The sequence below is a fragment of the Castor canadensis genome, chromosome 16, assembly GCF_047511655.1.
Source record: "Castor canadensis chromosome 16, mCasCan1.hap1v2, whole genome shotgun sequence".
NCBI lineage: Eukaryota > Metazoa > Chordata > Mammalia > Rodentia > Castoridae > Castor > Castor canadensis.
Window position 1 is genome coordinate 41487463 of NC_133401.1, and position 16922 is coordinate 41504384.

The 16922-nt window shown below is 53.6% G+C and overlaps 1 protein-coding gene across 1 annotated transcript; it reads right to left on the bottom strand.

The window, feature by feature from the left end:
- Positions 1-1344: 1344 nt before the first annotated feature.
- Sncb (synuclein beta) lies at positions 1345-10140 on the bottom strand. The gene is made up of 6 exons (XM_020162703.2): positions 9878-10140; positions 9184-9313; positions 6676-6717; positions 6407-6525; positions 2354-2443; positions 1345-1980 (listed from the first exon to the last, which is right to left on the bottom strand). The coding sequence occupies exons 2-6, from the start codon at positions 9302-9304 to the stop codon at positions 1948-1950; spliced, it is 405 nt and encodes a 134-aa protein (XP_020018292.1). The 5' UTR covers positions 9305-9313; positions 9878-10140; the 3' UTR covers positions 1345-1947.
- Positions 10141-16922: the final 6782 nt, after the last annotated feature.

A 16922-nucleotide genomic window follows, 5' to 3' on the forward strand; every position in this document is an offset into this window, starting at 1 on the left:
TAGGCTAGCAAACTAAACATAAGATAATCAGATAGAGGCTAAATTCGGTCCAAGGACCAGAGTTTGCAATTCCTGAGGACTGTGGGTTGTAGGTACGGTCTTAATTTTGAGCTCTTGGCACCCTCACTTACATGAATCTGGCTGGTCTCCCGCCGTGCTGGATGACTTCCCTGCCTAGGCATTGCTTCCTTCCTCCAACGAGGAGGCACTAATATTTTGTGATTAATTAAATAGAGAAAGCTTCTTCCAGCTTTGTGGTTGGAGGTCGAGGTTTGGGCTTCAGCTCGGAATCCAAGCCACATCTGAGCATAAAATGAGCGCGGTTTTGCGCAGGCGAGGTTGGGCCTCTCTGCGGCAAAGCGAAGCCCAGGGCACTGCCTGCACCGATGGGGGCGGGGCCGACGCAGAAGGGGGCGGGGCCTAGGCAGCAAAAAAGGGCTGGGGTGCTGCACAGGCGGGGGCGGAGCCACAGAATCCGGAGCTTCTGGGCCAATGAAGGCAGCCCTTTCGCACTAGTGGGGGCAGGGCCTCGGCACAGAGCGCGCAATATCATCGCCCAGTCCTTCTCCACTCAGGCGATGTTGGGGGGCCCCCTAGTGCCGATCATGGGCCGTTCAAGGCTTCTGAAAGGCTTCTCAGTTTTCTGCCGACCCTCGCCCACTTCAACTGAGACCCCAAACTTTCAATCATTTTCTAGGAAGGATGGAGTACCCCATGTAGGAGGTCTGGCTCCTCTTGGGCCATGGTCCTTCCACCTCGCAATAGGTTTTTCTGAGCTGGGCAGGTGTGCGTAGGGGTGTGCGCACGGTTTGGAGTAGGAGAGGTCTGTCTGCGCCTAACAGCGTCTTTCTGGGCCCGCGCTGCTGCTTTCCGAAGGCTTCGCGGCGCACGTGCAACTCTGTGCGCGCGTGTCTGCACGTGCGCATGGGCCAGGGAGCGTACGCTCGGGGTCGCGCGCAGGGACCAGCGTCCGTGCACGTATGTGCGCGTGTGCGTGCGCATGTGCGTGCGCATATACGCGCCCGCGCAGCTGCTGAGGCTTGGAGCTTCCCTGGCCCTGCACCCCCAATAAGCGCTTCACAGTCCAGCAGGTGGCGCTCGAAACCACTTTCCCGCCTCCCAGTCATCTGAGGGTCCCAGACCGGGGTGAACCCCTTTCCCCTTCCTGGACGTGGGCGGGGGTCGGACAGTAGGAAATGGAGAAACCGAGGTCCCAGATGGTCAGTTGTGTACTTGGGCTAAATGCGCCAGACCCCCAAAGAGCGGAGGAGCAGTTGGGGACCTGGAAGCTAATCTTTGGTCGCCACCTGGCACCCTGCCCAGCCCTGCCCATGCGGCGCTGGCTACAGACAGATTGGCTTTATTCATGGACACGCGGGGGGCGGCCGGGCCTGCCCGCCCGGGACACGCTCACATGGGGGATGGGGGACTCTCCATGCCACAATCACAACACACGACGCCCGCGCTAGGACCGGGCCGGCTGAGGGAGGGGGCATGGCACAGCCTGGCTTCTGATTTGGGTTAAAAAAATGTCATGGGGGGACTCGATGTGGGAAGGGCGTAGGGTACTCTGGAGCTGCCCCAGGACCCCTCGGAGAGCTTCCGTCGGGAGCCGGGGAGGAGCCGTCGCATTGCCATCTTCATTTAAAAATACATAGAACATGCTACATCCGCGCGGACGGGATGAAGGTGAAGGGCAACAGTGGTTGGGCGGGGCTCCCTGATGCGGCCTTAGCCCCAATGCAGTCCACGCCCCAGGGATGGACGCGGGAGGGCGGGTAGGACAGACAGATGGACAGATACTAACATAGGCTCGAGGGGGCGCCTCCGAGCAGAAGGAAGATCTCGTGTTTGGGGGGGAGGGGTAGAAGGACAGCCCTGGCTCTGGGGGACAAGGTTAGGGACAAGGAAGGAATTGTGCTGCTGGTGGGGCCCCTTGCTGGGCCCTTACGCCTCTGGCTCATACTCCTGATATTCTTCCTGCAGCAGAGCGAAGGGTGGAGCAGAGGAAAGAGCAAAATGGAGAAGGGGTTGGAGACCAAAGTGGCCAAGCTCTGGCCCCCAGATCTCTCCCCCTTACGTGGAGCAATGCATATCCTCCCTCCGTGGGCACGGGAGGAAACTGGCCCCCGGAACAGCTGGAATAGTCCTCGGTGGAGGTATCTGGGGCCCGGCGCAGGCCCCATCCGTCCTCCCTTCCCAGCGCCCACCTTTTGGAGCCTGGGTTCTACAAGAGGCAGGGCCTAAAGCTCTCAGGCCCAACCTTATCCTGCAGGGACCCACCCCGCCCCCAGCTAGGGATGGCAACCATGTTCCGGGATGTCCACAGCCCACTAGCTCTGCTGCCCCTCACCTGGGGTGGCTCTTCGTAACTTTCCCCTTCGGGTTCCATTAGGGGTTGAATGAGTGGTTCCTCAGCAGCTTCCTGGGCCACTTCTTCTGGCTGTGGGCAAAGGAGGGCAGAGCTGTGAGGTCAGCCAAATGGGACACCCCCTGAAGTCCCCTGCTGCTAGACTTTTGGCTCCTTGAAGGAGGAGGGCAGGATAGAGTGGGTTGGCAGTGCAAAGCGTTTTAAATTGTTTATTTAGGGCGCCTTATAAGTAGGGTGGAAGTGTAAGGGCAAAGTCCTAATCATCACTTGAAGCTGGGGGGTATATGGTGGGGTGCTGGGTGCTCTGTGCTACTCCTCCAGTACATAGAGGAGTAGCACAGCCTTCTGCACCTCCATCTTTGGGACTGGATGGATGAGGGAAAGAGAGCACAATCAGACACCCATTTATCCCTACCTCCCTGTGTCACGCTCTGCACTAGTCTGCAGAGCCCCAGAGAGCCCTGGAGGAAGGTGGAAGTTCAGGCACAGGGCTGGACAGGGGCTCTGAGCCACTTCCCTGCCACCTTCCACCCATCCCTCCCCCAGGGCCCAGCCTGGCCTGGTTTCTTCGCTGTTGCTATTTTAGGATAAGCTGGAAGCAACAGCTCATGGTGTTGCTTGGATGTGTGAGCTAAGACTCTCCCCTCCCCCCTGCATCTGCTGCCCAGATAGGCACAGACCAGCGGGCATGCGTGTGGGGGGCTGCCAGACACATGGCTGGCCACTTGCAGGTGAGCACATGTATGTGCACACACGGGACAGACAGATGTACACACAATAACCTGGGGTACAAGCATGGCTGTATATGACCACCTGTGGGCTGGCACATGCCACAGACCCTGGAGGGCTGGCAATGAGAAGCTGCCACTCTGATTGCCTCAGACCCTCACAGTACCTGTTTGGTGGGCTCTGTGGGCACACAAGTGTACAGTGCCTGACCTGGCTCATTCCTCCACTGTGGACATGACTATTCTAAGGCTGAGGAGGGGGAAATGTGAGTTTGCTCTAAATCATCCAGCTATGATTAGAACCCAGAGACAAAACAGTTAAAAATTCCAGCTTGCGGGCTGGAGGTGTATTTCAGTGGTAGAGCTTGTGCCTAGCATGTTCTAGTCCAACCCCCCTTAAGGCCCATCCCCCAGAAGAATCTCAGCCTGAGCACATGGTTTGGAAACAGCCTAAATGTCCACAATGGGAGAATGGATATGTGCATTGTGATCTCAGCACACAGTGGAATATTACACAACAGGAATGAAGAATGACAACACATCCAAGCAGGACTCAATCACACAGTGTTGAATGAAAAGTCAGGAGCATGGACTTTTTATGACATTTAGACGAAGTTAAAAACCCCCAACCAAATTGCAGTGACAAAAGTCAGGGAGGAGGTACCTTTGGAGGGAGGCAGGCAGGGCTAGAATTGAAAGGAAACACATGAGGCAAACATGGACCAAATATTAGAGAGGCACTCATTCCTGAGATCAAGCACTTCCTGTTTCACTTTAGTCCTGCCATAGTGGTGGGGCCATGGAAGGTGACACAGTGGGCGAATTCTGGAGGTTGGTGGTGTTGCACTGGCTGCTGGTTACATGGTGGTGGGGGTAGGGGGGTTCCCTTCTGAAAATTTCATGGAGATGGGGTGGAGCTCAGTGACAGAGCTGAGACCCCCCTCCCCAGCACCACACCACTAATAGTAATAATAATAATAATAATAATAAAAACCCTGCCTGGCCCTTTGCTAGGTTCTCAGCATCAGGCAAGTCACTTGGCCTCTAAGCACAGAAGCCTGGGGTGGGAGACCAAGTTGGGGCTTATGATTTGCAGGGGTGCCATGAGGATTCCCTAATCATGGGTGGAAAGCCAGCTGGAAGGCAAAGATTCTCAGAAACTCTGACCCTGGGCTTGCAAAGGTCCCCCAGCCCCAGGTGCCCCAAAGGCTGATATTGGGATTGTGACTGTGACCTCAGCTCCCTTGAGAGAGCAGCCTTGACCTGTCCACAGCATCTGCAGGAGAAAGACAGCCAGAGAGAAATGACTCTGTGCAAAGGCTGTCACAAACAGCCTGAAGGTTGACATGCCAGGCCCACCCAGCCTCTCTGCTCCTCAGTGCCCAGCAAAGGTGCTGGCCTGTGTTGGTACTAAGTGGTTCCCCCTGCCGTCCCCCGATAGCCTGAGTTTATCTTTCCAAACACTTTTTAAGGGAAGCAGGTGGGGATCTTGGGCAAGTTGCTTCACTCTCTGAAGTTTTTCCATCTGTTAAATGGGCAGTTATATGGTGTCCTTCTTAAAGGGACACTGAAGATACAATGGTCATTTTTTGCAAGCTGTCTAGGGACCAATAAATGGGAGTGATTACTGGTCATATAAGCACAGGATGTGAGAAGTCACACGGATAGCAAAATGCAGAGCTAGGACTGGAACCATAACTTCTGAGTCAAGACCCAGGCTTCTGACAGAGGAAGGAACCATCCATGAAAAATGTTTGGAGGAGAGGGTGGTGTGTAGGGTCTCCCCAACTTGATGGGTACACTCAGGCAGAAGGCATGCTGAGGGATGTCCCTATCTGTGGGTATAGGTCCATAGGGCACACTGGCATGGTGGTGCACTTCTATGCACACCTGTGGTCACATGGTCCCCTGGGGGCAGACGCAGGCTGCTTGTCTGATCCCTGTCACAATCTCTGAGTCGCTGTATGCAAGCCAGGATCTCTGGATCAGTGGTTTTCACAGTGTGGTTCCTGGAGCTGCTGTATTAACCTCAGCACCAGTGTACTTATTACAAATGTAAATTCTCAGGCCCCCACCTCAGACACAGGAAATTCTAGGGATGGGGCTACCCTTTGTATTTTCACCTGGCCACCTGGTGATTCGGACGCACGCTCACTTTGTTGTTGTGTTTGGTTTTTTTGAGACAGGGTCTCACTATGTAATCCAGACAGGCCTCTAACTCTCCATGCTCCTGCCTCAGCCTTCTGAGTGCTGGGATTACATGTGTGTACCACAATGCCTGGATCACACTCAATATTTGAGAATGTCTGATCCACCTATCTCTAGTTTGCCTAAGAACCTATTGTGTTCTTCTATGTTGCAGGCAGATAATCAGGCTCAAAAACATGATGGGAGCCAGGTGCTGGTGGCTCAGCCTGTAATCCTAGTTCCTCAGAACATAGAGATCAGAAGGATCACGGTTGAAGCCAGCCTGGGCAAACAGTTCGGAAGACCCTATCCTGACAAAAAAAGCCCTCACAAAGAAGGGCTGATGGAGTGGCTCAGGTGTAGGCCCTGAGTTCAAGCCCTAGTACTGCAAAGAAAGGTGATGGGACCTGTCCATGATCACATAGCCAGGAAGTGATGCAGTTGGGATTCAAACCTAGTTCTGTGAGGCTTAGGAGCTCACAGGTCTTCCTCTCCCTGCTGTCTTAATGGAGTCCTCTGTCTCCATGCATACATGAGTGGGTGCCACCACTCCAGACCCATCTCTCACCCAGCCACAGCTCACACCTGCTCATATCTGCCTCAGAGCCTTTGTACCTGCTATTCTCAACTGCTTGAAATACACTTCCACACATCTATGGATGCCTCACTCTCATACCTTGGGTGTCAGTTCAAGAGTCACCTCCTTAGAGAACCTTTCTCACTCCTTGACTCTATCCCATCACCCTTTTCTCTTCCTCCTAACATTTACCTCTGTCTGATATCACCTGCCACTAGGCTTGTTTTACTAACTTCTCCCACTGTGGGTCCCTCTAGAACAATTTCTCATTGGTGTGGACATTTATTCAATGGGAAAAAGATGAATGAACAATCAAAGGCACACGCAGACGTGACCAGAAGCGATCCGGGTCATGCTGGCAAGCAGGACATCCACAGACAGCTAGATCTGGGTCCCTGTCACAGCCACAACGGCCATGCCCACTTCACGTGTGCCCCAGGTTGGCTGGAGGTAAAGGGGGGGGCTGTGTGTCTGATATGCATGTGTGATGTGTGATGTGTATGTGTGTGTGTTCGCGCGCACGTGTGGTGGAGGACCACTCACCTTCATGTCAGTGGGGAACTCCTCCTTCTTCACCAGCCCAGTGGCTGCTGCAATGTTCCCTGCCCCAGAGAACACAGCTCCTCCCAGATGTGATGCCTGCTCCTTAGTTTTCTCAGCCACTGGAGCCGGGAGGGGGATGGGGAAGGGTTAGGGGGCCAGAGTGAGGAGGCATAGATGCCTTCACATTGTGGCCCAGGGGCTGCCCTCCCCAGGGAGCACCCCCATGCCTCCCATTTGTATAAAGCACTGCGCCAGGGCTGGGCTAGTACCTGAGGCCACACCTTGTACTACCCCCTCCCGGGTCTTGCTTCCTGCAGAAGAAAAGAGAGTACATTTAAGTAATCTGAGCTGAAGGAACACCACCATACAAGGGTTATGGGGGGGGCAGAGGGACCCAGGTGGCAGTGGGTTCCCTGATCCTGTTATTGCCTCCTAGGGCCCCCACATCTCACAACTCCACCTCCATGCAAACCACAGTTATCTCCCACACCCAATTCCTAAGCCTTCCAGGTCTCCCCCTGACTGACACCTGCACTCCTCTATGGATGTTGGCTGAGTGCCAGCTCTGTGCAAAGCTCATAGCTCCCTGATTCATGCCATCCTCTCCCTGGCCTGGGAGATGGGTGGGGGTACCCCTGGTTCAGAGGTTCAGCAAAGACTGCAGCTAGTAGGTGGTTGAACAGCATTCAAGTCAGGTCTTTCTGACACAAAACTTCTGCTACCCGGGACGGGAGGCAGGTGGAGCTAGGGGGCAACTGAGTGATGTGTTTTGAAAGGGGCCCAGTGCCTTGTGTGTGCACTCATGCCTCATGCCTCATGCTGCCTCATGCCCTGAGCTACTCTAATTCTTCTAGTCCTCCTCCTAACAAGAATCCAGCCCTGACTTCTGACCGAAGTGGAGAATCTCAGATGCAAGGTGTTTAAGGGTGATGTGTACATTGTAACTGGCACCACCAATGGCTCTTTGTCTGAGGGGTAGGAGAGAGGCAGGTACGGCCAGCCTCCAGGCTGGAGGGGACACTGCCTGGACCTTGAGAAGTGGGGAGCAGGTAGATATTCCAAAGGAGCTTGGAGGGGGTGATCCAGGTTCAGGGAAGCAGGCAGGCAAGACTTAGAGAGATGGACTTTCAAAGCTGTGCATGCCAGCAGCATTGGGTTGGTGAAAGATGGTTCCGGAAACTCAGACCAAGGCACAACTGTGAAAGGCACTGAGTGCCAGGGTACAGTTAATGGGTAGGGACTGGGGGGCATGAGGGTCTTCAGGGTAGGAGAAGGAACAAGAAATACCCATCTAAGGGGACGTGCACATGGCTTGAAGGGCGGGGGATGGAGTCTACTAGCACAGAAGCAATGCCAGGGATGCGGGGCGGGGTGGGGGGGTCATCAGGAGTGACAGGGCTAGAGGAGGAGGCAGGAGGGAGGCTAGAGCTTGAGCCAGCCCTCAGGCCAGACTTCTCTTGGTCTCACCCAACCCATCCTGCTCTGGTGGCTACACTACCTCCAGGGGCCCCTCTGCAATTTTTTCTGTCCCCGAAAGCCCAAGGGACCAGGGGGTCAGCACCTTGCTTACAATCTCATGGCAGTTACAGTGGTGCTGTGCCCTGGCCTGTATGGTCCCCTGTGACCTGGCTCTGGCTTCCAAGTCCCCACACTGCTTCTTGTTTTACCTCTCCAGCCCATCCCAGTGTCTTTGCTGCCTTCTCAGCCTGCCCCCCTCCACCTGGCTCAGCTCAGGTAGCCCTCTTTTTACCCTGTCCCCAAACTGGTTCCCACCCCTGCCACAAGCCCACTACTGAAGTGCTGTCTCACCATCAGCAGATTGGGTGCCTTTGTCTCCTGCTCACTGTTACACCCCGGTACCCACGGGATGCCTGGCACATAGCCATTAAATATTTTTCAAACTACCACAAACCTGTCATGACCTTGGGCAAGTTATCCAGCCCTTTTAAGCCTGCCTAAGGGGTAATGATACTTGCTCCACACAAGCAAGCCCTGAATTAGCTATGGACTCTGAAAAAAAACCATCAGCAAGCCAGTGTCCAGCATCCCTTTCCTTATGCAAAAGACCCTACAAACTCCTTCCACACTAAGAGGGATCTTAACCACCTGGCTTTTCTCTTGAGACCAGGGGGCAGCTGCAGGGAGGGCAGACAGGGGGAATGATGGCAATGGTGGACCCTCAGGCCTTGGGAAGCAGATGGGGGAAGGCAGAAGAGCCACTCAGGTCTGGAGGTAGCTGGAGGGAACCCCAACTGATACAGGAAGGAGAGCCCTCAAGGGGAGAGGGAGGGGCTTCGGAGTCTATAAAGCTGGGTTCAAACCCCAGCTTCCCATTTTCCCAGCTATGTGACCTTGGGCAAGGTAGTTAAACCCTGAGTGGGAAGAGGGTAGCAGGGTGGCAGTTTCCCTGATCAGAAGAACAGTCTGGAAGCATTAAATGAGGTTGCTATGGTACTTCACACAGTACTAGGTCTAGAGTTAAGTGTTGCCTGCCAGTAACTTAATAAAGACAGAATATGACACTGCTTTGCTCCCTGGTTGTCCAGCTGTACCCCATCTTTACCAACCCCCACTCTGTCCCCATCTCCTGCTGGCCTCTTACTTGACCCAGGCTTTCAAGGACTGCCAATGTCCCCAGTGACCCCTGCTGACCCTGCCCCATCTGCTGACTCATATTCGCCTGCCCAGACCCCCTCACTCCCTCTGAGGTCACTGTCCCCCACATCCTGGCAGGATACCCCGACCCTGCAGCCCCAGATACCCTGTCCCTCGCCCACCGACGTAGAGGACGCCCTCCTTGGTCTTCTCCGCTGCCTCGGTGACCCCCTGCTTGGTTTTCTCTGCTGCAGCCACCACGCCCTCCTTGGCCATGGACAGGCCCTTCATGAACACGTCCATCCTGGCGGCCTGGGGAGGGCGAACACACGCGCGCCGGTGCGCCGGCTCCGCAACCTCACCCGGCCCCTCTGAGGGACGCGGGTGTCCCCTCCTCTCCCTCCCCGGATCGTGGCGCCCTTCTGGGCCCGGACCCCCCTGCGACCTTCCTCACTCCTTAGTGCGGGGGCCTTAGTGCCGCGGTGAGTCCTAGCGTCCTTGAAACCCAGGGATGCGGGAGGGGCCACCGCCTCGGTTATCTGGAGCCCTGCAACCGCAGCCCCGGGGCTCCTGCAGTCACGACAGTCACACGGTCCAGCACGCAAACACACCACGGGCACGCTCACGTGCACACACAGGCCATGCAGCTGTCCAAACGCGCATGGCCACTCCGACACACACGAGCGCGGACGCATGTCCCCAGGCCACCCGAGAAGGTGGACACTTACCCGGGGTGCCCACTGACGCGCACCCACCGCAGCCGCAGCCCCTCTCGGCTCTCCATCCCCTTCCCCAGCGGCAGCCCCTTCCTCATCTCACCCAAGTCCCCTCTTCGTCCCCATCTCCTTCCCCAGCCCCGGCGCGCGACCGCCTCACCTGGATGCGGGGCCGGGCTAGGGATGGAGCGGTGGCTGCGGCGAGCGGACACCGGGGCTCGGGGCCGGGGACTGGGGAGGGACCCGGCCGTGGTCAGGCGCTCGCTCGGGTCACGGGACCTGGCAGGGCCGCAGCAGTGCCGGGCTTGGGGTGCGATGCCACCGAGGGTGCTCCTCGAGTCCTTTCGCTCGCTCGCTCGCTCGCGCGCTCGGGCTCCGGGTCCCGCGCTGCGGCAGCTCTGAGCTCAGGGCCCCCCTGGCGGCCGCGCCGCCCCCTCGGCCTGACTGACAGCGGGCGGGGAGGGTGACACCTCCGTCAGCAGACCAGCCTCCAAGGGCGGGCCTCGGGAGCGCAGCTGGGGACCCAGAAGCCGGAGACTCCCAAGTCTTTTGGGGACTGGGGCTGGGGATCCTGCGCCAGGCTCACAGCGGGGACGAAATAATGCGATCGGCCTTGGAGTTCAGATGGATGGGAATCCTAATTGTGCTTGTCACCAACTGTGGACCTGGGGCTGATCAACTCTCCTTCCTGAACGCGTTTCTTCCGTTAAACACCGAAGGTTCACTTAACACACGCTGATCGAGCGCGTTAAGGCGGGTGGTGCGCGGTACAGGACCGAGAAACGCCAAAATGAAAACAAGGTCCCTGCTCTGCGTGTGTGCGGGCACGTGTGTGCGCGCACGTGTGTGTGTGTGAGCGCGCACCTGCAGCAGAAAGAGAAGGCCGGACAGAAAATAAGTGTATCCACACTTAAACCGAACTAGGTTATTTGAGCTTGTGAAATGTGTTAAGATTACAAAATGCTACTGTAGCAGAGTGCCCCGAGGAAAGAGTGAGACAGAGTGCTCTGGCAAGACCTCTGCAAGGAGCTGAATTAGAAAAAGAGACCCCAGAGAAGAAGCAAGGCCAAGATGGTGGGAGTAAAATCCAGAAAGAGGGACTGCAAGTGCCAAGTTCCTGCAGCAGGATTGTCCTTAGGAACAGTTGAGAGACAATACAGCCTGGACAGTCAGGATAGACTTTCTTTTTTTCTTCTTTTTTTTAATGACTGTACTAGGGTTTGAACTCTGGGCTTGCTAAGCAGGCACTCTACCACTTGAGCCATACCACCAGCCCTTTGTTGTTGTTGTTGTTTTGCTTTAACTATTTTTCTGATGGGGTCTCTTATTTTTGCTGGGGCTGGCATTGAACCTGCCTTGAATCTAAATCCTCCCAATCTCCACCTCCCCAATAGGTGGGATTACAGAGTGTGCACCACCATGTTTGGCTTGTTTATTGAAATAGAGTCTTACTTTTTGCCTAAAATGGCCTTGAACCTTGATCCTCCCAATCTCCACTTCCCAAGTAGCTGGGATTACAGGCATGACCCACAGCACCCAGTCAAGACCACTTTAAAAAAATACAGTTATTGATGGGGATTGTCAAAATGGTTATAGAAAGCCAGGCTCATGGCATGCCCTCAGTTGGTGCTGTGATAGAATTATGCCCATGAAGCTTTGGGGTCTTAGAGGAAAGGGACACTGACAACTTAGGGGAGTCAGGGAAAGCAGTGAAGAAGAGGTGGTACCTGAACTGGGACTGTGCAGGATGGGAAAGGTTTCATCAGGCAAGAGGAAGGGAACTTTAGTCTGGATATAGCTAGGGCAAAGCCACTGTGGCCAGAAACACAGGCTGTGAAAGTGCCAGAGGATGACGTGAGGGGAACCTTGTTGCCAGACTGCAGCGCTTAGGAAAAAAATGTTCACAGGCCACTGGTAGAACTGCAAATTGACACAGATGTTTTGGAAGTCAGTTTGGCACTGTTTGCTGAAAGATTGGATGTGTGCACCTTTTGCGCCAACAGCTGCCCTCCCAGGACTTTATCCTGCTGATCTTGGCTCACAAAGGGCGTGGAGACATTTGTGCAGGGATGTTCACAGCAGCACAGAGTTTATTGTAGCAAAAACCAGACAAAAATCCAAATGCCCACCTGAAAGGGCCGGCTACTTAAAGTGGTACATCCACCTTTTTCTATGAAGTGCTGGAGCATCCACTAGTTTGGGTGTCTTGGGAGGGGCCTGGCACCAATCCCCTGGACATGAAGGGATGACTGCTGTACTTATGCACAGCTGTTTATACAAAGAACAAGGAGCCTCCAAAAAAAAATCTAACACAGCAGGTACCCTGGGGAAATGCAAGTGAGGGAGCTCAGGGAGGGAGGCTTTCACCTCCCTTCCCCTTCCTTCTTTGTGCCTTTGACTATTTTATCTAGGATCATATTTTACTTGTATGATCTTAAGAACTCCAGTGGGAGACAACTTTTTTGGTATCATGGCATTGGAATTGCCCCCTTCTTACATTTTGGGTCCCTCGACTTGCCAGGAGGTGACTTACCTCCTGTCTAAAAATTGACAACGCCCGTCCTTGCTTCACCAGCTACCTCACAGCTGGAATGGGATGTGGCTGACACTTGTAAGCCACTGCCTGGGACCCTGAGGCTCCTGCCAGTGAGAAGCAGGGGGTTCTGTTCTGAGGAAGACTTGGTGCCGGCGGGGGGTCAGGGGACAGCTTCTGCCAGGGATCGCAGGCAGCAGACACTCATCCATAAATGCCCAGTGTCAACTGGACAAGCTACACTGTCCATGCTCAACCATGACTCAGGATGGTCACAAGGGGCTTGCTCACCTGTGGGACTGGCATTGGTCCAGGCTGTGTGGCCTCCACGGTGGGTTCTCTGGCCTCCCAGATAGGTTGGTTAATAAAGCCTTTATTTAAGTGAGCCAAAGTGATTTCTTTTTATATTGTTTTGGTGGGACGGGTTTTGATTGGGGACAGGGCTTTGCACTTCCAAAAGCAGGAGCTCTACTACTTGAGCCACACCTCCAGTCCTTTTTTGCTCTGGCTATTTTGGAGATGGGGAGGTCTCGCAAAGTATTTGCCCAGGCTGGTCTGGAGCCTTGATCCTCCCGATCTTAAGCCTCCCGAGTAGCTAGGATTACAGGTGTGAGCCACTGGCTCCAAAGTGATTTCTGTGGCTGAAAACGATCAGGAGGGAGGAGAGAGGAGGAAGAGGGAAAGAAACGCAGAGGAGGGTGTTGGCACTTGCGTCCCATGAAGTGGGAAGTCACTGAGGGATCTAGGCACAAGATCAACTAAGGAGATTTGCATTTTCTGGTTGGAGGGAGACTGGGCTAGAAGGAGGAAAGTGTGGCCAGCTAAGCAGAACCTACGAAGCCTGAGCTGAGCCAGGAAGCCATCGTGAGGCTGGAACAGGTGAGGAGGGAGAAATGGGACTCTCTTAGGGGAGGTGGAGGAGTCTAGGAAGTCTCCCAGGACTTCTGGCTTGGTAAATGGGGTTCATGCCATGGGCAGAATGAGTTAGGCCAGGAGGGGGTGCAGCAGCTGTGGGGAGAGGCAGATGAACAGCCCCGGGCCTGGGGGTGCCCAGCAGACATGCTGGAGATGACCAGCAGGGTAGGGTATCCCAGCCTGACGTAAAGTGTAGATTTGGGATGCACTGGAAATGTTTCCTAAATAGTCCCACAAGGTTAGGGCAGGAGAAGAGGGCAGGGGAAGAGGGCGGTGGGTGGGAAGAAACACCTTGTAGATATTCTTACCATTTGATCTCAACCGATGCTGTGACAGAGGGTTGGCTCCGTTTCATAGTGTCTTCACTGGACAGGTGACACAGACAAAAATCACTTGAGGAGCATAGACCAGGAAGTGAGGAGTTTTGAGTATTACCTTTGTTTTTAACCTAGCTTGTGTACTTGTAAGTTTATATAATTTAACTGGGGGTTGAACTCAGACCTTGCACTTTGTTAGGCAGGCACTCTACTGTTTGAGTCATACCTTCAGCCCTTTTTTGCTTTAATTATTTTTTTAGATAGGATCTTGAATTTTTGCCTGTGGCCAGCCTTGGACCACAATCTGCTTACCTACACCTTCCATGTAGCTGGGATTACAAATGAGATCCACTATTTCGAGCTTTTTTGTTGAGATGGGGTCTTGCTAACTTTTTGCCTGGACTGACCTTGAGTCATGATTCTCCTTATCTCTGCCTTCTGAGTAGCTGCATTGCAGATGAGAACCACCACTACCAGCCTAATGTAATTTATTTTTACATGAATTCTCACTATGTTGCCCAGGCTGACCTCAAATTCATTGGCTCAAGTGATCCTCCCATCTCAGCATCTGAGTAGCTGGGACTACAGGCATGCACCACCATGCCTTGCTATGGAATTTAGTTTTTAATAATGACTTTAACAAGTGGCTCACAAAATTCATGAAACTTTAACTACAGGTCTCATGGATGAGGCGGAGTCAGATTGGTACCATGCTGGATTTGGAGTCCTTGGCAGAGGAGTGGTGGCCGGAGCCACAGGTGGCCCATGATTGCCCAGGGGAACACAGGGCGTGAAGAGAGTGAAAAGCACTGACTCCTTACTTAGGCCCATGGATTAACCAAAGACAGAAGAAAAGCATGACGTCTCTGCCTCCATTTTGTACCTGTCGTCCTCTGCTCTGAGCTACTCTCTCCTGCAGCCTCCTTGGAATCAAGGAAGGACAAGAGTGATTGATAACATCTTACCCTTAAGGAATAAAGGAGCCTTGTAGGATGGCTGCCCCTCAAATGAGGACAGCTACGTACAATGGTGAGGCTGCACCTTGGAGCAGGAGCAATCATCTCACGGGAACCAGATGGTTCCCTTCAAGTGATGGCAGCCATAACTTCACCAGAACACTTCTTGGACTGACATAACGACCAACCAGGTCACATCTGTGACTGGGACTGTTTAGCTATGCACACCTTTGTCCCCTGCCCCCTGCTCCTTTGTCTACAAACCTACAGCTCATGTGTGTACCCCAAAGATGGCTGAAGATGAGCTGAGTGCTGACTCTGCCTCTTCCCACGGCATGTCCCGAGCCGTGTAATAAACCTCCTTTCTCTGCCTTTTTATTTGGTGTATAGGGATGAGGGGACGGACCTGACACGTGGAAGCCCAGGAGTTTGGGCCTGGGATCCAAACTCTGGTTTCAAGAACAGAGAACCCAGAACAGAATCCTGCTCTGCCGAGGGGGCCCGAGGCAGAGGAACCTGAGAAGAGACTGAGGAGGTGCAGCCAGAGAAAGCATGGGGGACCAGGCCACTGAGCAATCTGAGGGGATGGGGCAGTGAAGAGTCCTCAGATGGATGACAAGCAGCTGCTGGGGAGCATTCCTGACAAAGGATCTGGAAGTGAAAAAGTCCAGAGAACAAAAGGGGTTAAACTCTGAACCAGTTGGGAAGTTCATTCAGCCGTTATGACAGAAGCTCACTCAAAGCAGATGTATTCTTTCATTTAAACAAGTTCAGCGGAAGTCAGTCCACAGTAGGAGTCATCAGGAACCCAGATTCTTCTTACTTTTCTCATGCACCATTTTTAATACATAGATATGGTCAGCAAAATCACCTCATGATCCAGTGTGGCTGCTACAGCTCCAGCCATCTTCATTATGTCTATGCAGAAAGCAGGAAGAAGGAAGTAGGGTAATAAAAAAAGAGCACATGCCAGGTAGGTCTGTTTCTTTCCTTCTGTTTCACTGGCTACCTGCAGGGAGGTTGGGAAATATGGTAATTTTGCTGACTTTCCAGAATAGAATTGTGAGGACTACGGTTATTATTGACATCTCTGTCACTATTTCTTCCCCCCAGAGTTTTTATTCTGAAAAATTTCAAACCTAGAGAAAAGTTGGGAGAATAACACAATGAATAAAACCTACACAAAAGTTGCAAGGCAAGCAGAATGAATACAGACTACCATTTTCTGCATCTTTCTTTTCTCTCTCTCTCTCCAGAAGGGGGCGTGGATCCTGACATCGTAGCACAACAGATTCACCAGGCCACACTGCTCATCCCCCTCAGGACAGCAAAACTCAGGCTGCTTCTCTTCCGGCCAGGCTGTACCGAGAGTTCTTCTGTCCTGTCTGTCCTGCCTGGACGATCGGCCTTTCCCTCTATCTCCTCCCTTGCTAAGGGAGGACCTAGGAGAGTGACTACTGGAGCTTTGTGGGGGGGGTGTGGCAGACTGTGGGGGCTTTGGGGAAAATCCGGCTGGAGTAGCTGAGCAGAGTTCTCTGAAGGGGACCCGGGGACCCTGTCCTGCCTGTTTCTGCCAGATCCAGATGTACTAGAGGACCCTGCTTGGAGCCTGGCTGTACCCACGTTCCTGCTGCAGAGATGTGGACTGGGCAGGAAAACAGGTGGGCAGGCAGGCTCCCTGCAGGGCCCGCAGGATGGGAGGCTTGGAATAGGGAGGGAAGTAGGCAACATTTATAGAGCACCTACTGTGTGCCAGGACCTCCAGCACAGAAGATCATCTGCAAGCAGATGTCACTCATCTCACAGACATATAAGATGTAGTCATTTCAGTCAGTGTCTTCCAGGTCCACGCACAGACTCAGCGGGAAACAAGATCAACGAAGTCATCATTCTTTTGAAATTTGCCATTCGAGTAGGCTGGGCCAGACCGTGAGCAACACAATCCACAATTGTGTAGTTCTTGTCAGAATCTGCAGTGAGTGGTGCACTGGTGGCTCACACCTGTAATCCCAGCTACTCAGGAGCCAGAGGTCAGGAGGATCACGGTTCAAAACCAGCCCAGGCAAATAGTTCAGGAGACCCTATCTCAAAAATACCCATTACAAAAAAAAGGGCTGGTGGAGTGGCTCAAGGTGTAGGCACTGAGTTCAAACTCTGGTACTGAAAAAAAAAAAGTGGGCAGGACAGACAGCAGCCACAAGTGTCTTTCCAAAGCAAAGAGGAAGGAGCCATCAATTTCCTCTGCTATGCTCCCAGAGCTCAAAACAGTGCCTGGCACAGAGTACCTGGTAGGTGAGTCTTTGTTGAATGAATAGTTAAAGGAACACTAAGAAAGAAATAAGACAGAGTGATGGGTTGAAGAGGGGATGGTGATCCTTTCTAGGTAGGGTGGCCCGGGAAGTGACACTTGAGCCCCGAAGGACCAGGAGGGGAAATTAACCATGTAAAGAAACACAGCCACTTTTGCACTTCTGCAAGTGCAAA